The following is a 23,015-nucleotide window of genomic DNA, read 5'->3' as shown; positions in this document are numbered from 1 at the left end:
GTGACCTGGCCTGTTTATGGGGACATTTGCTTAAAAGATGTTATTTCAGCCTTTCACCTTGAGAATGTTTGTTTTTGTCATCAAAATGTGTCTTTTTAGACAGCAGATGAATGTGTCTTGCTTTTAGATCCAATTAGTCAAACGATGTCTTTAAGTTGGAGAGTTAATATTCCTATCCCATTAATATTGAAACTTAGGACTGAGACATGTTTGGTAAGTCCTGCCCTGTTATCAATCTTCCTAGGAGCTTTGCTTCATGTTTTCTTACTATATTTATCTGTTTCTCTGGTTAGAGGCATTTTTTCCTGCCAATATTGTGTTCTTGTTGGCTTTCTACATGTAGGACGTCTTTAAGTATCTTCTGTGATGCTGGTTTGGTGGAAGTAAATTGTTTGAATTTTTCTTTTTTATGGAATGTTTTTATTTGCCCTTCAGTTATGAAGGAGACCTTTGCTGGGTAGATTATTCTCAATTGATAGTTGTTTGCCTTTACAGTTTGGCATAAATCATTTCAGGCCCACCTTGTTGTCATGTTCTCAGTTGAGAACTCTGTAGTTACTGTTACTAGTTTTTCCTTTATAAGTAATCATTCTTTTCTTTCTGACAGCTTTATTGATTCCATACAATTACAGTGTGGAGGTGGAATTTGTTTTCTGGTCTGGTCTGTTTGGAGTTCGAAAGGCTTTTTGTATCTAGATAGGCCTATCTTTTTGGATGTTCGGGAAGTTCTCTACAAGAATTCTGTTAAGTATGTTTCCTATCCTGTTAGTTGCCTTCTCTTCTCCTTCATCAGTACATAACCATCTCACATTAGGTCTTCTAAGTGATTCCTGAAGTTCTTGTAGGCTCCTTTCTTCTTCCTTGGAATTGTTGTGGATCATTGTATCCTCTTTATTATATCTAATCTATCTTCAATTCCCAAGACTCTCTCTTCTATATCATCTATTCTTCTGTGTCTTTTTATTTCTCTGCCTTCTAATTGGTCATTTTTGATGGCTTCTATCTCCATATTGAAGTTTTCTTTTAAGTCATGAATTGACTCTTTCCTTGATTTGTTTATCTGTGTGTTCTCTCATAGCCTTTAGCTGGCAACTATTAGTTCATTGGACTCCCTTGCCTTCTCTTAATATTTGGTAGTCTCTTCATGTTCACAAATTGCTCCTTTCTATAGTCTTTCTATCATCCTATTAATCATATATATCAGCAGTGTTTTTAAAGCATTTTGAGAACTGTCTTCTAGGTTCTTGATTTTCTGCTCTATTGCCTGGGAATTTTCTGTGGAATTAAACTTCCTTGACTTGCTTTTTGTCTTGTATTTCTGTGATTTGTTCTACCAATTTGGAACCCCATTTTGTTTTAATTTGGAGAGCTGTGGTCTTCCTGTTAGGTTGTTCTCTCCACATTCTTGGTTGATTCACCACTCAATAGTTTGATATTCTCTTGGGATTTGCTTATATGGGGTCAGGTATTGTTGCAAGCATTAAGGATGGGATTAGAAGTTAATCGGGGTGAGATACTGTGATTTTAACATTTGTCATTCAGTTGGTAAAAATTGACATTGTTAGGTAGGAGAGATTTGGAAAGGAGTAATTGTTCAGAAAGATCTATGGGTGACGGAAGTCTAATGTTATCACTGATTTAGCCAAAGAAGAAGATAAGAAGTATGGGAAATAGTTGCAAAGGAGAAAACAGATGAGGAGGAGAGACCCCGCGAATTATCTCAGGATCCATTCCATCCCGTGCAGCCAAATGAGGTTGAAAAGTGACCTTTCTTAAAATCACTGCTAAACTCCTCTTCATAGGACACTCTCACTGGGCAGCTGAACTCCTAGGTGAGATTAAAAAGGGAGAAAGAAGGGAAAGAAAGAAGTGGAACTTCATCTCACAAACAGAAGACCCATCTTCTGTTTGGTGTGGATACATGTCATACCTTTGGAAGGGACATGCCACCAAGATTTCCTTTAATTCTACTGCTTATTTCCTTTGGCTGAATAATATTTTAATGTGTATTTGAACACAAACTTTTTTTATTCTTTCATGTGCTGATAGAGACTTTTACTACCCCTCATTAGGGTACTGGAAGAAATGCATCTAAGGACATCAATGAACTGGTATCTGTCTGAATCTCTGCTTTCCCTTTTCTGAGAATGCATCTTATTTCCCTTTTCTGAGAATGCTTCTTATTTATGATGGTTTTCCTGTAAATGTTCAGAAAAACTACAAAACCAAATACTTCTGGATATTCTTATTATCTTTAAGTAGTTGTACAAAGGAGCTAGCATTCAACAACGTCGGATATGAATACAGTTCCTTTTCACTAATGTCATCCCTTTCAACAGTCTCACCTATATGCCCTTTTCCTCCTTTTTCATAATTGTTAGGGTATGTATTGATTTGCTTGCCATTTAACAATGCAGTTTATGTATATAATGCATCTTGAGTTGTGTCATCCATTCAACATTTTCACAACCACCACCTCTGGAGCCACCATTTCCCTTATTTTTCTCAATTCTGTGATACATACAATGCATTCTTCCTTGCATTCTACTCCTTTTCCCTTTCATTCTCCTAATATTCTCCCTTTGCCCTTCCTCGAAAGACCCATTCACTGGTACTTATTTTGTTAGACGTTGACTTAGTCTTCCTAAAAAAGTATATACTATTTGCACTCTTCAAAGAATCTACCATACTTCAGTTAATACATTTATACCTATGTGCATATCATCCAGTGTGTTTACTTATAGATTTATAAGCACATTGTAGTTCCCACACATCAGATAAAGCATGCAACTTGTGTTTCTCTGTATCCAGCTTAGTTCACTTAATTTAATATTTTCAAAGTCTTTTCATTTCTTTATGAATGATAAAATATTCTTTCTGATAGATCATTCGAATTCAGTTGTGTGTACACACACACACACACACACACACACACACATATATGTATATATACATATATATATATATATATATATATATATATATATCACATTTTCTTGATGCAACCATCCAATGAGGGGCATTTTGCTGAACTAAAACAGAGTATTAGAGCAATAAATCTTCAAAGGAAAAAAAAGCAAGGAACACCATCTGCAGGTCTTCAACTTGGCTTCATTGATGGGAATTTAGTATGGCTTACTGTATAGCAAACAGAGCTACTCTGTTAGGAATCTACTCTCCAGGGTGCAAGAAGAAGTCCTCCATGAGCAACCTATGATCATCTGAAAATAACATATAAGGGACTAGGCTTATTCCAGAGAAAACTTGTGAGTTTCATGAACAGACAACAAGGACCCTCTCAACATCAATATCTACTTTAGTGATTTCTTCCTCAGTTTACATCTATGGCTTCCTGGGACTTCTTTAGAAATGAGCAACAAAGGAAGAATACAAAACAAGTTTGAAAAAAACAAAAACAGTCACCACCTGAGGGTGGATGGATATAGCATTACAGTCTTCTCAGAAGCAACCCTGAAAAATATCATGGAAAGAATGAAAGAACTTCAATGGGAACAGTGAGAATACCCAATTCATGTGAAGAGAAAAGTAGTCTGGAGTGTGATTCTCTATGCATTTGTGTTGGAGTTTCTCACAGATTCACTAGATGATTAAACAAGACTCATCATTGGTGGCAAGGAAGTTAAAGTAGATATGCAAATATCCCAATATCAGAACAGTATGTGATGACACCTGTATCCCAGGGAAAAGACTATCCAAAGGTTTTAACTGTGGAAGACACTTAACAATTCTGTGTACAATAGAATATACTCTGTGCATGATAGCCAGAATCTGTGCCTATCTCTTATGCTTTTCTTCAAGGAGTTAGGCACAAGGTCATTGTGATGCAGGGTATGGAAGCTGGATCAGATTGAACAATGACCCTTCAAAGATGTCCACATCCTGATGTTATGAATAAGTTAAGAGGGACTTGGTAGATGTAATTAAGGTAAGTATCTTGAGATACAGAGGATATCCTAGATTTATTTAAGTCAGCACAATATAATCACAAAGATTTCTACAGGTGAGAAACAGAGGATCACTCACATTCAATGAAGGCATGAGGACAGAAGTCAAGGACAGAAGCAAGATCAGATAGACGGTCTTGGCTTTGAATGGGGAAGAACAAGCCCCAGAAACAAAAGGAGAGTATACTGGAAAAGATGGCAAAGGTAAGGTGTTAATATTTGAATAAGATCCTCGTGAAAGAATTAGGTAGCTGAAAATGCCCCCTCTGAATGTCATGCCTGGTCATTGGTTCTTTCTTCTCTCTCAGCTTCCTGTTCACCATGAGGGGAAGAAACTCTCAATTCCATGATGTTATGTGTTGCTTTATGGGGCAATCAACCATGAACTGAACCCTCTGAAACCAGGCAAAATCCATCCTTCCTCCCTTAAGTTATTCTCTTAGCCATAACTTCTTCCAAAATAGCAAATACACAAGGGAATATATCCCCCACCCCCAGACTCTCTACAACCAATGCAACCTTCCAGATCTAGATGGAATTATGGCCTGGGACTGCCAAGACTATTACAATTGTGCTGTTAAAGCAGTTAAGTCTTGTGACAATGTGTTCAAGCACTCACAGATGATTGTAGTGTGGGGGAAGTAGGAAAAGATCTCGGTAAGATGAGACAAACTTTTCTGGGGCAACAGTAATCAACCACTGCAAAGGATGAACCCATGATTGTCAACCATCTTGTGTTTTGTGAACTGACAAGTAGGCTTCATTGATTCTTCTCCACTTTCTGATGTGGTCTTCCACACAGAGTAGATCCTATGATTGTGCTTAATGTCCAGATCTTTGTGTGAGGAAGAACCATAACTTGTCTCAGAGAATAGGTAACTGCATGCATGTTCATGATTGCTTCACATGAGGTTCTGGTGTCACCTCACTTAAGTCTGCCTCTCTAATTAGTTTGAAGGATGGGAGCCATTATTTGGAAAATGTCACATAGAAAGACAAAGTGAACTCTAGAAGCTGAGGGCAGCGAGGTCTGATCAACAGTAGTCTTCAACTTCAGTCTTCAACTTAAAGGATCTGTACCCTGAATGATGACACAATTAAGGTTAGAGCATATAGAGCATTCCTACTTGACCCTCAAACAAAACTGAAGTCACACACTAACATAGAAGCCCCCACAAGCCCAGAATACAGCAAATCTGATTCCATTTATCAGAGCCACAGAAACTTCGACATAATGAATGCACATCATGTAGAACTATCACATTTGTGGTTGGGAAAACTTGATACCTTCTTCTATCATAGCTTCTAATATATAAACCATAAATTATGAGGTCTGCTCAGGCTCCCAGGGACACAATGGATGGTTGTACCCTTTGCAAAGTTTCAAGACATCCACAGAATCCCCTTTCCCCATCACTCAGACATGAGGGACTTGGTATCCAGGGAAATTATGACTGGGTAGATATGGAGATTAGTGAGGTTTGGGGTTCTTACAGATGATGCCTCTGGTAAACATGAACACGTGGAAAACTACTAGGGGCCACTCCTGGAATTCAGGGCAGATGTTTCTAGGGGCCACTCCTGGAATTCAGGGCAGATGTTTCTGTCCCTGTTCCTAAAAGTAGCAAAAGTGGTATTAGCTACACCAGGTGCTTTGTAACACTGGGTAGCTAAGGAAGGACTTTAGAAATTCTAATTCAAGACTGGAGTTCAGGCAAAGATCATAGATGCTCAGAACTCGGCTTTATCTTCCATTTCTCCCTTCTTGTCTTTTCCCTTGTCTCTCTGATTCAAACTTCCCTAGGGAATCCTCCTGTCATCCATACCTGGGGTACCAGAGACAAAGAGATTGCTTACAAATGAATTCTTCAAGCTAGCTCTAACCATAGTGAGTTAAGCCTGGATCAGTGACCTTACCCTCAAGAACAATGCAGTAACTTCTTCTCCAGCAGGAAGGGAGGGATCAGCAATGTTTCTTCATCATAGGTATAGATTCACCATTGACAGTATGACCAAGGGTGATATTTATTCTGCATCAACACGTTAGTTAAAACGTCAAGAAAATTTTAAGATCATTTTCCTCATTTTGATAATTTTAAATTTTTATTGTCATTGTAAAGGTGATATACAAAGGAATTACAGTTATATAAGCCAGGTAAAGAGTACATTTCTGTCTTTTTTGCCAGTCCTGGTGTTTGAACTCAGGGCCTGGGCAGAGTACATTTCTTTTTTTTTATTATTTAATTTTTTTTTTGGGTCCGGTCGTGGAGCCTGAACTCTGGGCCTGGGCGCTGTCCCTCAGCTCTTCACCTCAAGGCTAGCGCTCTACCAACTTGAGACACAGCGCCACCTCCGGCTTTTTACTTTTTGCTTATGTGTTGCTGAGGAATCGAACCCAGGGCCTCAGGCATGCAAGGCAAGTGCTCTACCACTGAGCCAACTTCCCAGCTCACCAGAGTACATTTCTTTTGGGACAGTGTACCTCTTCTCTTGCCCTCTCCAAGTTTTTCCATCCCATCCCCACCCACAAATGTATAGTTCATTTTCAACACACTGTCTATTGAGTACCACTCCTGCATTTGTATATCCTTTGTCCATTTCTGTGCCCTACTTTACCCTCTGAAAGGTATATATCATTTTGACATTTATTTAACCTGAATGAGAATGGTGGAGAACATTGCTGTAATATTCTTGGTATTCAAAAGTAACAGACTGGATTTTCAGGAATAAGAAGCCAGTTGATCTTTGTTTCTGCCTTGTCTGTCCTTGGGAAATGCAATGAATCAGAATTTACACACACACACACACACACACACACACACACACACACACACACAAATTCATGAAGGTCAGAGATGATAAGGAAGGCCAGGCCACCTACCTAACCCTTGTTAGGATGCAAAGTTCCTTTCAGACTTTCTTTATGTAACTGATTACAGCATTTACAATTTCCAGGGAGCAGGGGAAAGAGAAAATCTTCTTATCAAAGAAATTTATGCATCCATGAAACCCATCCTCCACATGTAGCCAGGTCATAGGGACCCCCTGGTCTTCCAGGCGCTTTTTGTACAGCAGGCCATCATCTCGGAGGATGTCCCACTCACAGGTCACGATGAAAGCTTCAGGAAGTTGAGCAAAAATATCATCATCTGCTAGAAGGGGTTTATGTTCCCTATCAAAGATACATTTGGTTTCCAGATAGGCAGCTTCATTAAAAGGAGCAGGAAATTTGAATTGTTGGTTGTCTTTCTTCCTGAACCTTTCAGGAAGGTTGTCAGAGCTCAGCCACTTCCTGTACTTCTCCCAAACATCCACAGGAATACAAGCACCAGTCAATAGAGCATCTTTCCAAGACAGGTCAATAGCCAGATATTTACACATAATCATCAACATCAAATTTCTGGTGAGCAATGGAATATTTTTGTTCTGCTGAAATGAAGGTAACTGTAGATTAATGACCTGGAAAAATGAATAAATCAGGATCTGAGCTCGGATGTGGGGAAGATCTGGTCTGCCAATCAAAGTCTGGGTCATGCTGGCCACTATGGTACCTCCAATGCTGTCTCCACAGAGCACAACCCGGGAGGGGTCCACCCCATAGAATTTCAGTGACTTCAGGAAGTGGATGGAGGCATTCAGACAATCACAGAAAATGATGGGGTAATGGTAGTCAGGACACTTGCGGTATCTAGGGAGGAAAGGGTACACAGGTAAACCCAGAGGTCAACGAAGGCCCCTTGAATCTTGTCTTCTACACCCCTCCCCACCATTTGCATGAGTCATACCTGATCAAATCCCAAGATTGTGACCAACAACTAAGGATTCTTATCTCCATGTTTATGTGTGGATGTGAATAATCTGTCTATAGTTGGACAATTTCCAACAAAACCCATATTCTGCTTCCAGATATGAATAAATCCCCAACAAGGTTTTTCAAATGGAACAGCATTTGTTTGGAAGCAGAAAAACAGCAATGCTTTGGGAAGCAAAAGACAATTAAATACCTCTGTACAGTATTTTTACAATTAAAAAAAAAACATAAAAAAGACAGTTAAAATCTGATCCTTAGGACACGAATGGGGATTTCAGTGAAGATAGTGGCAGAGAGGCCTGATCTCTACATTTCCAGTTCTTACACCAAGAGATCATGAAACATTTGAGTGACACCATTTAAAGAAGGAAATGAGAGAAATTGAAACTTTCCTGTTATTCTCTGTCTCATCACCAGACCCCATCTTACCACAGTGTTTGCAAAACTGTGTAGAACATAACAGTATGATTCAATTAAGGTAAAGTTGTTTAGCCAGAGAATCTGAGGAGAGGACAAAATAGAGGAGAGGAGACAAGTAGCGGGAACAGAGGGGAGGAAAAAGGAAGGAATAGAGGGAAAGTGAGAGTTGAAGAAAATCTTCTTGTATTTAAGCAACTCATTCATTTCCTTCCAATCTTTGCCCATTGCACCCATCTGATTGTCTGCATAATGAGTGACCTAGGAACAAGATTTACCTCTGCAAGTGTCCGACATAATATTACTCGAGAAATTCTGGACAGGAAACAAATGAAGTTATTTCTGCACCCCTTTCTGTGCACCCTTTTCACAGGATCTTCATTGTCTCTAAGACTTTTGGAGATTTGCATTTCACTAATGGAAGATCAGATACCAGGGCAGCCAAGAAAGTGGAAGTTACCAAATACCAAATGCTGTCTTCCTCATTGTTCTCAGAAAGGACCAGAGATGCTAAGTTCTGTAAATTACATTGCTATACCATACCCAGCCTAGAGGCCCCCAAGATGAAATGAGTTCAGCAGTTGAGGCAGAAAACAAGAAGATTTCATTTTTCTCACTTGCTTCTGCAAACTGTGTCCTGTTAATGTTTTGTTATCTCTTGGTGGAAGAACTAGAATTATACAGCTCATGGCCTTCTGCCCTTTTCCTTACTCAAATTTCCATTGCCTTCCAATAGACCAGACTTGGATTTTCAGCTTCACTCTCCATCAATACCTGCCTGGCTTAAATTGGTAGGTATATAAGTAAATATTTTAATTGCAATCAGTATGAGGAACCATCAACTCAACAACAAACCAGACCTTGATCAGAACTTTCATGATCAATACTGCCACCCTATCATCTCCATTCCTGCCTCTTCTAAGAATGGGTATGCCTTTGTAGTTTGTTAACTAAATTCCTTTCAGGAGACCAATGTGTATCTCAGTCACTTTTATATCTTGGATACAAGTATCCCCAAAAGGCACATTTGCTTCAATCGTGGTTCCCAGCTGGTGGGTGAAATCTTTGAGATATGATACCATATTGAGGGCTGTGAGTTCATTAATAGGTTAAACCCTCTGATGGATTCATAATCTCTTGTCATCATTGGGTGGTGATTGGAGGCAGGCTTACTTAGAAGATAATCTAATCCTTCGAAGGTAATTTTGTCCCTGATTCCTTTTTATCTCACTCTGCTTTAGTTTTCCTCATTTGATTAAACAATTTGGCTCTCCTCATGCCACCGTCTTTAGTCTTACCCCAACTCACAGCAATGGAGCAAAATGCTCATGGACTAATATCTCTCAACCACGAGACAAAATAAATTCCTCCTCTCTTAAAATGTTCTTCCCTCAGGTATCACAGGGAAGAAAAAGTGAAACACAGGAGACCAATACCAGAAAAGTGAAGTTTCTGTTACTACCTCACAACGTGGTTAGGAAGACTTTGGAACCAGTTTGTGGAAGGAATTTGGAAACATTTGAAATGTATACTGGTAATGACCAAGAATTCTGGAAGTACAAGGGGAAAATAAGATACTAGGTTGAGATTTCAAGAGCAGAATGCCAATAGGAATGTAGGCATAAGATTGTGCTCATGAGGTCTCAGATGAAAGCATGATTCTATTGGAACTTGGACTAAATGTTATTCACGTTACATGATGACAGAGAAGCTGTCTATATTTGAACATGCCTTGAGACTTTGAGTTTGAAATTGTTTGACTAATTTATGTGGTGAAGGAAATTTCAGGCAGTTCATATTTTTTGTCTTTCTTTTGTCAGTCATGGGGCCTGAACTCTGTGTCTGGGCACTGTCTCTCAGTCTTCAGCTCAAGGCAAGCGCTCTATCACTTGAGCCACAGCACCACTTCTGGCTTTTTCTGCTTATGTAGTGCTGAGGAATCAAACCCAGGGCCTCATGGATGCAAGGCAACACTCTACCACTGAGCCATCTTCCCAGGCCCAAGGTAGTTCATCTTATAAGCTGTGTTATAGTTATTTCTGGGTCCTTTTATCCAGATTGATAGTGAAGATGAGGAACAATTAGTAGACCAGAAGAATCTGAAAAATTTTGCAACTAGACTTTTTTTTTGGGGGGGGGGGGATGGGGGGGGAGAGGTCCGGTCATGGAGCCTGAACCCTGGGCCTGGGCACTCTCCCTCAGCTCTTCAGCTCAAGGCTAGCACACTACCACTTGAGCTACAGAGCCACTTCTGGCTTTTTTCTTTTTGCTTAAGTGGTGCTGAGGAATCGAACCCAGGACTTCATGCATGCAAGGCAAGTACTCTACCACTGAGCCACCTTCCCAGCCCCAATTAGACTTTTTAAAAAAGAAACTCTAGTGTATTGAACATTATGGAAGAGCAGAATGTGGTTGCTAAAGAGAATTGCCCATTCAATGAAATTAATATTTCTTTTAAGACCAATAGAACAGGTGTCATGAGGATATCTCAGGAAGTAACCAGACCTCACAATTCTTAGGCTCTGAATCATATAAGTTTATACTCATTTGAAAGACTTTCCTTTGACAAAAGCTCACCATTAGGCCACACTGCTTGCATAGGGCCTCCTGGAAAGTTCTGTCTGTTGGATTCATTTCACAGTGGTCCACAACACATGCAATAGGAAAAAACCGCAACAGTGGCACACAGGGGCCCAGCTACCTCCTGAGCTACTAGTAGACAGCTATTGGTATCATCCATGTGGTAATGATTGCAATAGTAATGATTAAAGTGCCAGATAACTTACACCTAGATATCAGAGGGAAACCTGGAAATGTAGCCAATAATGGCAGTGCTAGAGCCCCTGCAGGCAATCCCTAAGAGGGGATTGATGGGTGAAGGTGTGAGCATAAAACCTATGGAGACCCATGAAAGTTGAGGATGCCATCAATGAACAGTAAAATTGTAATTTCTGCTGAGTAAAATTGAAATTGTGATCAAAGCCATCTCAAGAGCGGCTGAGTTGGCTGCAGCATGAAAGGCTACAGTAGTATTGTGTAAGACTCTTAGAGACCACATAACATCATCATTTGCCCTGAACGGTGGACATGAATCTACAGGATTTAATGTTTTCCCAGATGTGTTTTGGTCTTGCTCTGATGTGTCTCCATTCTTCCTTTGGAAATGGAGATGTATATTCAGTGCAATTGATCAATAGAAACATTTAACTTCCTCTTCAGTTTACAGAGATTCACAGCTCATAATTTGCCTTGATTCTCAGAAGAGATATGAGATTAGAACTTGAGAACAGTATTGGAACTACGAAGCCTTAGAGATTCCTGGAGAAATACTAGGTGCCTTCTGTCTTATGAAATGGCTCTGTGCTCTTGGTGCCATGGTAGATTCTTATGGTTTGGACATGAAATATCCCCAAAAGGCTCATGGGTTCAGTTGCTCATGTTACACCGTTGGTGAATTCAATCATTGACATGCAATTGGATAACGACTATTCTGACTTCACCAAGGAAAGAGTCAGTGTGAGGAAAGTACGGGAGTAGTGCCAAGTTCAAGCCAAGCTGGAGGAAGTAGGTCACTGGGATGTATGTTTGAAAGGTTTCCTTTTCCCAGGCCATTTTTTCTGTCTTTGCTTCCCAGCTGCCATGAGACAACTTTCCTCTGTATGTCTTCCCATTGCCTTGACTGATGTTCTGATCCATCACAGGCGCACAGCAATGGAACAAGCTGACCATGGACTGACCCTCTGAGTCCATGAGCTTAGATAAATCTCATCTTGTGCATATTGTTTATCTCATGCATTTGACACCATGACAGAAATGGAACAATACGGACAGGATTAATGGTAGTTATGCCAGATAGTATTTCTGACCTCTAAGCTCTGCATTCTGTAATTATGGGCATCATTCCAGGCTTTGCTGTTTAGGACATTGTGATGCCTGTGTCTGTGAGAATAATACAGGATGTCTTTTCCAATGTGAACCCACAATATATGTCTACAATTACTCGGGACTCACCCTTACCTTCTCCATCACTATAGATAAGCCTCTTTCCTGGGCCACTTACCCCACTGCCATCAGCACCGAGTCTGTCTCCCTGGCCAGAACATTGCACAGGTTATGGTAAGAATCTGCAAAAAAAAAAAAAAAAAAAAAAGAAAAGACCCAGAATGGTCCATAAAGAAAGTTTATAGCTTCCCACTACTGTGCCAGAAATAACACTGCCAATGAGGCTGGAGGGTTGATATCTTCACTCAGTTCCTACATTTGCCTCCTCTTAAGTAACCATTGCCTCCTCTACCTGGGCAAACTTACATCCCTCCACAATCTATTCAGTATCAAAACTCAAGTCAAAATTGGGACTTACGGTTTACAATTCACAAACTTGCAGTGTGGAAAACTGAGGTCCAGGCACAATAAGAGCTCTAAAATGGGCAAAGCCAACACTAAGGAGTTTGGATGAAATTCTCAGGAAAATTAATAATTTCATATATTTATACTAAGACATGAATGATTCACAATGGGACATTTTTATGAGTAGCGAGTTCATCTAAAGTTCTAGGTGGAAGATACTTTCATGTTAGTGGCACAGTGCATCTTAACACAGTGCTGAGCACAGACCTGACAACATACACCTCCTACTGAGTCTGGCCTTGCCCTCATTGTCCCCATTGATGCAATAAGCAGTCTTTGGACATCCACAGCCTGCACTGCCACAACCAATTGAGTTAGGACCTCAGGTGGAAATTGGGCACCAGGATTTTCTAAATTGCAGTATTGAAAAGGAGTTGTTGGGGGTGCTTACTGTGGTAGGAAGACTAACATCGGACAAGAATGGGGTAAATTTTGCCTTGCATGCTCAAGGCCCTGGGTTCGATTCCTCAGCACCACATAAGCAAAAAGAAAAAAGCCGGAAATGGTGCTGTGGCTCAAGTGGTAGAGAACTAGCCTTGAGCTGAAGAGCTGAGGGACAGTGCCCAGGCCCAGAGTTCAGTCACCATGACCGGACCCAAAAAAAAAAGGGGGTAAATTAGGCCATAAGAACTTCTGTCTTCCAAATAAATAGCATTTGATGTAGTTCTTACAAAAATCAAAATTAACCATTTATAAACAATAGAAAAGACACTGAGGAAATTGACAAAAACACAACAGGGGTCAACCCTGCCCTTTTGACTTCCCCAATTTTAGTGAAGTCAGAGATAAACGGAACAAGAAAGACACTGTGATACACTTACATGAACTCAGATGGGGACACGTGCCACAGGACATGTAACATAGAAGATACATGCCAAGGAGAGATACTAGGGAACAGCCTCTGACCTCGGAGCTACAATGAGAGTTCTTTAGGTAAGATGTTCAAAGAGGCCACTGTTGGAAAGGACAATCGATATGTGAAGAAAGATTGAGGACTTGTCAGTTATGCCTTGTCAGAGATGAAGACATCTTTTGATGCTTAGAAATAGGCAAAGATAGAAGTCAAGGCGAAGCAATCCTGTGCATCTCCAGTGCACAGAGGTGGAGGCCTATGATATGACAAGCTCAAAATGATGCAATTGACCATGTCAGAGGCGTAATAAAGGAAGAACTGCAGTAACAAACTGTGATATCTATTCATAAGATGTGGATAAAACTCCTAATTTGAAATTACAAGGCTTAAGAAAACATGGACTCAGATGATGGTTATCCAGCACAGATGAGAGAAACAGATGCATTTTGCATTCATGTGAAACTTTTATGTCAGGACTGAGGTTATGAGTGGGAAGGAGAAGAACAGTCACAGCCAGGACCTGGGCAGCCCCACTGACAAGGTCCTCACATGGACTAGGATACCATTGCTTACAGAATATTTCCAGACAGCCTACAACTAACTCTATGGATGGTCCTGACCCTCAGCCTCTATCTGACCTCCTACACCAAACTCCAATGCTACTTCACCCATTCCCCAAGTCCTCAATTTAGTTTGGCAAGGCTGAGGGATTAGTGAAGCCCTTCTTTTCCTAACGCATACCAGGGGGAAAGCCCTTACCCAGGCTGCCCATCACTGAGCCTCCTCCATGATAGAAGATGATTCCTCTCCGAAGGCTGGGCGATGCTGTCTTGGGCTGGAATAACCTCACAGGGATTGTCCCAAATTGCAGCTTGGTCACCATCACTTTAGGGTCCTTCTTTATGGGTAGTAGGCTTTCCACAAACTGGATAAAGTGGAACATGGAGCAAATTCCCAGCTTCTCCAGTATATTCCCCTGTTGGAGATAAGATACTTAATGGTAAATTTGCCTGGGTTTACTCCCTTGGAAACAACAAGACAGTTGCCTATTGGCTAAGGGACAATGCAACCACAAGGCTCACTGTGGTGATAGGACTATAAGAAAAATAAGCTTCTATTCTGTATAAATCATCTACTTTGTGGTATTGTTAAAGCAACAGGCAAAAAGACTAGGATGGGAATGATTTTGCCAAGGTGGAAACCCAGCTTGGGGATAAGTGGAGAAAACTCAGCCAATTGTCCTGAACACCTGATCCTAAGTTCACTGGCTCTATTACTCTGTGTTGGGCTCTATCCAGGTGAGGTGGAAAAGACAGTCCATCATCTGTGTCAACAGTCAGCATGGCACACCTGGAGTTCTGGTGACAAAGGATACTTTTCTTGTGTTTATGCTCCATGGAATAGAGTAATGTGATCAATTAGGTATATGTGTTATAGGCTCTGGAAGGTTCAGTGATGGCTCAGGGCTAAGAGAGTTTCCTAAACTCCTCTGTAAACCTTCTACAAGCGAGTGTCTCAATCTTTGTGAAAGAGTTACAGGATATCAATTGCATGACTAGATTCATTAATGGTAACATTGAATTCTTTCCTCAAGGGACCTCACTTTGGGGATATATCTTCATCATAAGGAGAACAGTGTGAAGGGAAGGTAATATTCAAAATAACAGCCAGTACTCATTAGATCTCTAAAATGTGCTGGTGTTAGTCCAAATGGATTAACATTCTTATAGTTATCAAACCATTCAAGTACAAGTAAAATTATCAATTTTCATTTACCAAATGGGAAACTGAGACATGTGGAAATCTAAAGAGGCTTCCCACAATTTTTCAGTGACTAGGAGACCGTATGTTCTTAACTAGTGAACCAGAAAGAGCTTCACTCTGCAGTCAAACCACCAACCAAGTGAGAGAAAGTATCTATGATAATCGATGAGCTTCACTCAGTCTCATTTACAGTGTAAGACACACTGAAGCCAAGTATTAGATCAAGGAGGAAGTGGTAGGATAGATTGACCAGGCCTTATGGATGACTTCATCAACAGTTCAATGTGTCTTTCTTGAGTGCATTTTTTCTTGTCCCAAGTAGGATAAGCCAATGCATTCACTACATGAAGGCTCCCCAAAGAATACTCTGGAAATTTCTTGACCTGCTTGAGTCAAAAGACAGTAGCTCAAGCCAACTAATTGGCCTAGATTTTCCTTCATATATGGAAAGCATCTGAGAACACTTCAACTCCAGGATGGATGAGCTCCTTGGTGCTGAATACCTTGAAAGGCACTTCTTGTTGAACAGGTTAGCACCACATCTGACCTCTGCAACAATATTTTCCACACACATTCTTGGCTCATTCCTACCTTCTATTTTTGTCTGGGAGACTTTCAACATATCCTCTAGTTAGATGGCACCCAATTATCTTTCCTCTATAATCCCAGGTATCATGATCTTTAGAAAGCCATCATCCTCCGAATCTTACTCATAGGTATTTCACTGTAAAACCCTCTCTCTCCTGCTCTACACTGCCTCAGATTGTATTGCATGGATGAGATTATGCAGATGTGTCCCAACCCACAAATTGAAGGATCCTTGTGAGAAGAGACCACAACCGTCCACCTCTTGTTCTCCAACATCTAGAGTAATAAACATTTGTTCAAGGAATTTTGGATATGAAACCTCCTGATCTCATATTCTGAAAGGTCATGACATAGGCCACTGCTTTGTTTTGGCTTGATATTTCTAAACATGTGTTCACATTAATCCCAGTTGGCAAGTTAGGACAAAGGTGGAATTAGGAGGAATACTGTTGTTGTTAATATACAATATTTGATGTTTAAAAGCTGGAACAAGAAAACTCCTTTAATATCACTAGTGTCTGTCACATTATTGTTCATGTTATTTTTTTAGTAGTTCTTAGGATCAAGGCCACAGCTTCTAACACTAGGCAAACAGTTCACCAATGAGCTGAGTCTCCAGTTCTTTATCTCTTAGTTGGATAAAAGCAATCTTACCAATCTTTGTATCTCTAATTGTTTAACAGAACTTAATGTTTTCCTTTGGGAACTTAATAAACACACTACTAACAAGCTACTTGGACTGAGCACTTGTAAATTCCTAGCACTGTGATGATTATTTCATTGCTTTTCTATTTAATCCTCATATCATGACTATAAAAAGCATCCTCTACCTAGGATTATAGGTGGGAGCTACTGGCACCCTTCACCTCTACCCTATAAAATCATTTTGAAAGGGATGACAAAAGCCAAGCAGTGACATTTGACCCAAGGAAATGTGTACTTTAATTTTTCACCACAAAGCTACTGAAATTCTGTGTTTTATGTTTCTCTTAATCTCAATATTCTGAAGTAAATAGAGAGAAAAAATGTAAACCCTCTCTTCCTATGCATACATTGTAGAGAAGAAAAAAGGCTCAAAACATGAGGCCACAGGCTAGTGGCTAAGGCCTGGGACTCAGACCATAAATTGTCTAATAGTGCTGATATCTGAACCACACAGTGTGGTTCAGGTTTTTCTCAGTCTCCTTAAGCATTTTATCCTTCCCTTGTCTCTCTTCTTGAGGTCACATGGATATTCACATGTGGGTATTCTCTTCCTCATTTCTGTCCCGGACATTGTGCCCCATGGGACTCCAGTTTTTAAGGAAGCCGCACTGTGGCTCAAGTGGTAGAGCACTTGCCTTGAGCTGAAGAACGGAAGGACAGTGCCCAAGCCCAAAGTTCAAGCCACACGACCAACAAAAACAAATAGCTTTTAAATTAGTTAATCCTCTGCCAACATGAGTAAAAAATACATGGGATAATATGTTTGAGACAAGTAGAAACGGTCAGATAAGTTGATGTTAAGCAAAATGAATCCCAAGATAAGGACTCAAATGTTTTTTTCTTTCTTGCTATTGTTTCTAACATATTTATAAGATATTTCTTTGTTGCTTTGTATGTTCTTCCCCCACATTATAACTCCTGTTTTCATTGTATTTGATGTTGGTATAATTTGTGAAGGGGAAGTGAAAAAACAAATCGTTTAAATAGGGATACAGGTGGACCCATTGCAACAGTGAGATGTACAAGACATTATGTCGAAAAACAAACTTTACAACTTTGGTGTGGAGGAGGGGATGGGGGGGGAGATAGGAAGGGATGGTAAGGGGAAACAAAGGAGAAGGCAACAATGTTTGATAAGAAATGTACTCATGGGGGCTGGGAAGGTGGCTCAGTGGTAAAGCACTTGCCTTGCATGCACGAAGCCCTGGGTTCGATTCCTCAGCACCACATAAACAAAAAGAAAAAAGCCGGAAGTGGTGCTGTGGCTCAAGTGGTAGGCAAATAGGAAAACAGCTGCATTCAAAATAGTGGGAAAAAATTAAAACCTAAGAATATAGCTAGCCAACGAGGTGAAGAACTGCTACAAAAAAACTATAAACCCTCAAATGAAGAAATTAAAGTTTTAAGAAGACACTAGATGATGAAAAGAACTCCCATGTTCTTGGATTGTTAGAATCGATATCAAGAGAATATCCATACTACCAAAACTAATCTACAACTTTGATTCATTACCCATCAAAATCCCAATATTATTTTTATAGTGATAGAATAAAGTAATTCTAAAAATTATATGGAAACACAAAAGGCCCTGAATACAGAAAGAAATCTTGAGCAAAAATACTATTTATTATTATTATTTTTATTGAGGTATCATGATACCAGACTTCAAACTATACTCAAGAGCCATCGTAACAAAAACAACATAGTACTGGCACAAAAACAGATATGCAGAAAAATAGAACTGATTTAAAAGACCCAGAAACAGATCCATGCACCAAGAACCAACTGACTTTTCAGAAAAGAGACCAAAAGACACATTGGAGAAAAGAGTGTCTCACCAACAAATAGTAGTGGGGGGACTGAATATCCACATTCAGAAGACTGAAATTAGATCATTTCTCACTCTACTAATATTAATTCCAAGTACCTCAAAGACCTTAATGTAATTCTTGAAACTTTGAAACATTTCCAGGACTGTTCTTCATGGAAAACTTCCATAGCATTTTCCCTAAGAACAAGAAAACTACTACAATTTTTTGAATTAGGAATTAACTTCCTGAATAATACTCCAGTAGCTAAACAAAAGCGAGCAGAGTGACATAATAAAATTGAACACTGCCAGGAACCTGCAACCCCATTGATGATGTGTTTCTTGCCCCTAATTGGTTGAGCTGCACTAAGCTTCATTGACTGCTAGAATTGGCCCCTCCCAGGAGTCACTGGATAGCTAGCTGAGGCTGATGGGTAATGAGGCCCTTCCTCCATGACCACACACCACAGGAAAGCTCTTTACCAGGCTGCCTATCACTGCAGCCCCTCCGTGGTAGAAGATGACGCCTCGACCAGGGCAGGAGGACACTGCCTTCGGCTGGAACAGCCTCACGCGGATTGTCCCAAATCGCAGGTTGGTCACCACCACTCTAGGGTCCTTCCTTATTGGCACAAGATCTTGTAGAAATTGACAGAATCTGGCCATTGAGCAAATTCTTAGCTTCTCAAGTATACACCCCTGGAGGAGAGTTGGAGACAAAGTTGAGTCATCTGTTTTGATGACTCAGTTCCTTCAATGAGCTCTATGAGCCATTTTGAAACCAGTCTCAGAAAATCAGCATGCACACAGCTCCCATATGGAGATGAGTTCATCAGTTTCTCCTAAGGTTTATGGATATTGAAGCTGGTCAAGGAGTTCTGAGAACCGAGAAACAGGAAAGCCATTATTCTCATGATTAATATTCATTGGGCACTGGATGATTATGCTTCTAATCTTAATTACTGAAGAGACTAAGATTCAAAAAATCATGACTGGAATCCTGCATAAGCAGGAAAATCTAGGAGACTTCTTTCTTCTTTAATTAAACAGTAAAATGGTGCAGCTCGTGAGCTAGAGTACCAGACATGAGCAAGAAAGCTGAGTGAAGGTGTGAGGCCTTGAGTTCTAGCACAAATATTGCCACATTAAAATAGTAAAGTATTAATATCATACATTAGTCTTGTTTCTTTCTGCCTTGTCTACATTTCAAAGCTCCAAGACACGTGCTATTAGATTACTGATAACATTTTTATCCTCCCCATTTTTAAGAAAGAGTAATATTTCACAGGCAGCAAAGCCTTGCCTTGGAGATTTTTCAGTCATTACTGTGGTTCATAACTGCGGGTTCCAATCTTCCAAAACAGATTAACAGCCACAGACTCTAAGACCTGTACATATACTGAAGACTCATTTACCCACCTAAAGGCTCTTTTCTTATGGATGAGTAACCGGATATGTTTTACCCAGTCTGGTATGGACTGTTTAATCCATTCTGTCCTGCACAGGCAGGGCCACCATGCACTATACCAACTCATTATCTAACTCAAAAAGACCACAGATTCTTTCATGAGTTTCTTCTGTTTACTTTCTGTGGGCAAGTGGACACAGAAGAGAATCAAAACCCATTTGTTTGCCACTGTATTTGCCTTTGTCTTTCTACAATGAGCCCAGAGCAAAAAGTCTGGCATATTTTCACTGACCAAAGCACACTGGCCTGTACTTTTAGACCATGTGGCTTTTTGTAAAATGTCTTCCCATTTCTCATTCCTGTTGCCTGATACAATAATTAAAAAACAACTTTACCCAAGTTTTTATCAGTTGGGCCAAGCAGTGCATAATCCGAAACTTCACAGTGTGGCCAATGGCAGGAGGAACATCAATAGTCAGAAAACTTTCTAGAAGAGTCCACAAGCTGAACCCCAGAACCATGATGCACACCACAGTGATAAGGACCACCAATGAAGCAATCATAGCGTCCCTTCAGAATGGGCTGAGGAACTCCTGCCACCTGGAGAAGGTCTTAAGATTATCTCTTGCCCAAAGTGCCAGGCATTTTATATCTTGCAAAGTCTGAATCACCACTATAAAGTTTTGGGCACATTGAGTAAAACAGAAAAGAGTTTGCATCATATCCTGACCTGGACAAGTCCTAGCCCAGTATGTGCAGAGCCCTGACCCCTTGTTCAAGGTCAAGCCTGTGTATTATCACACAACCCTAGTATTCTCCAATCTGGTTAGAAGAAGGACAGGTAGAGGTAAAGAGACTTATGCATGATGTTGCTAAGTCATGGCCAGGCTGCTAAGAGATTGGGAAAACATTAAGTCCTATCAGGAGCCCTTCGTCTCTCCGCTCAGTTGGAAAATCAGAGATACCAAGGTTGCATGGTAAAAGAGGAAGAACAATCACCCTTACCCAGTCTTGCTCTTCCTCCTCAATTCCCGGGTATGCTAACCTAAAAACTAACCTCACAATTAGTTTTTATATTAGTGACCTGTTTTTTTATACATGTTTTGACATGTATGGCCTTGCTGATCCAAAAGGGACAGCAATTCCTAGGTTTGAGAGACAGCAAACAGCTTCCCTGTGAGTACACTTTTCATACATAATCCAAGAAGTGCAGAACCCACACCCTCAACCACCACCATTCTTGGCTTCTCAGTGCTAAGCCACTGTCCACCTGCCATGACTCGACAATGACCAGGGATTAGACACCAAGGGCAACACTTTTGCCCTAGTACACACTGAAATCATTTCAGACACTGAGTTGTAAATCAGGTGACTTAGCCTTGCTTTGTCTTCCTATAGACACACCATATAAAATTCTGTGCATGTTACCTCCTATCTTTCTGCCTCTTGAGCAGTTGTGCTTCACTGTTGGTGCCTGTCCCAGATACGAATGCCACCCTCATGGGAACTGTGAAGAAAAAGTTCTGTTTTCTATGGAAATCATCTATTGAACCAGTGGCTTTACTGAATCTCAAGTTGTCTAGTAATAAACCCATTCATTGTGGTATTGCTCAAGAATAGAATGCATGCATGCATGAGGTTCTTGGTTCAATCCCCAGCAACAAACACCATATTTTTATCTTCAGCTGGGAATCATCCACTGGAAAAACAAGAATATCCATTAATGTCAGCAAAATAGGATGTTGGGTTTTTTTAATCATCATCCAATTGTCTGCACACTTAGATATCCTAGCACTCTACCTCTCCATTTTCTGATTTATGTGGTGCTGTAATCAAGGAGCAATTTCTTCCTTAATTCCTCTTTTTTAAAGAACAGCCCAGTTCCTTAATTTATATCCTCATGGAGAAGCACAAGACATGCTAAGAATGTTTCCTTTCTTTTTGAGTCTCCTGAAGAAGAAACAAAAAGAAACAATGGTAAGTATGACTGCCTTAATTCTCTGGTATTCCCCTGGACCTTCTTGTTCTATGAGTCCTCAGTGTCCTCCAAACCTTATGGTTTGGCTATAAAGTATCCACAAAAGTTCATGGGCTCAGTGCTTGTGCCACAATTGATTGTTGCAATAATTGAGAGGTAATTGGATTAAGAAGGCTCTGATTTAAGGCATCACACTGCCGTTAGATTAATAACCTGATGGCATTATTTAGAAGTGCTAATAGTTGGGTCTTATTTTGGAGAAAGTAGGTCACTGGGTGTATATTGTAAAATAATATCTTTCCCTGACCCTTCCCATCCCCTTCTGTTTTATGGTTATCACTATGTGATCACCGTTGCTCTATCCTATCCTCCTACTATTATGATGACCTCCTTTACCATAGCACCTTTTAGATACACTTGAAAATGAGCCCAAACAACTGGGTACAGCATTGAGGAAAACAACAGATTCCTGGAACCACTTCATGGCTGGGCAATGGATAGAAAAGCTGTATTCGATTGAAGAGTAGTCTCTGTAGTTGAGTTTGCTGTGGGGTATTATTTAGTCAATCAGTAAGTGAACTAAAGTGATGGACTTGAAGTAAGGGAAACTTAAATGATTTCCAATTTAACATAAGGTCAGATACATTCTTTTCAAAGAAAAAAAATATTTAGGAATGCAAGAATACCCAATAAAGCTATGTACAGAGAAAGAAAGGGAAACTATGTAGACTATTCAGGGAAATCCTTTCCTCCACTGCCAAAGGAGAATCAACTGGGCCAAGATGATTGGGTAGTCAGCATTGGCCTAAGATCACAGTCAAGGTTCTGGTCATTGTTGATAAAATGGTTTGACAGGATTCCATCAAATTGTTAAAATACCTACTTATGTAGCATCCACCAGGGACAGAGATTTACTAAGACACAACTCTGATACTTGGAAACAAAAGAACCAGATTGCAGTCCCACAACCCCACTGATGTCCTTCCCTTCTCTGTGATTGTCTTCATGGTCACCCCTGATTAGTCTATTTTGTTGCACCCATCTACCCTCAAGCGGTACCCAAACGTTGTTGCAGGTCTATTTGCAAACCAAAACTGTTTGTTTTTCTCCTTCTGTTTCCCAATTCTAAGAAACATCTAGAGGCCCTAAACATACACTGAGGAAGTAGAAGCCAATGAAGTAGACGCTGATGGTCAAAGAACTAGCTATCTACTCATGTAACTCACAGGTGCTCTCCGGTCCTGTCTGGGCCTAGTGTCTTACGTATTCTTTACATGTGACCAAGGAAGTGACTCAAGGAAGACTTCCT

The 23,015-nt window shown here is 40.3% G+C and overlaps 1 protein-coding gene across 1 annotated transcript; it reads right to left on the bottom strand.

The window, feature by feature from the left end:
• Nucleotides 1-6,875: 6,875 nt before the first annotated feature.
• LOC122121426 (arylacetamide deacetylase-like 4) lies at nucleotides 6,876-21,230 on the bottom strand. The gene is made up of 5 exons (XM_042695646.1): nucleotides 21,157-21,230; nucleotides 20,124-20,298; nucleotides 14,213-14,429; nucleotides 12,254-12,317; nucleotides 6,876-7,653 (listed from the first exon to the last, which is right to left on the bottom strand). The coding sequence occupies exons 1-5, from the start codon at nucleotides 21,228-21,230 to the stop codon at nucleotides 6,876-6,878; spliced, it is 1,308 nt and encodes a 435-aa protein (XP_042551580.1).
• Nucleotides 21,231-23,015: the final 1,785 nt, after the last annotated feature.

This window comes from Dipodomys spectabilis, unplaced genomic scaffold (genome assembly GCF_019054845.1).
Source record: "Dipodomys spectabilis isolate Male_0828 unplaced genomic scaffold, ASM1905484v1 ptg000188l, whole genome shotgun sequence".
NCBI classification, from domain to species: domain Eukaryota; kingdom Metazoa; phylum Chordata; class Mammalia; order Rodentia; family Heteromyidae; genus Dipodomys; species Dipodomys spectabilis.
The sequence above is the reverse complement of the archived record's forward strand: the minus strand, read 5'-3'. Positions and strand labels throughout refer to the sequence as shown.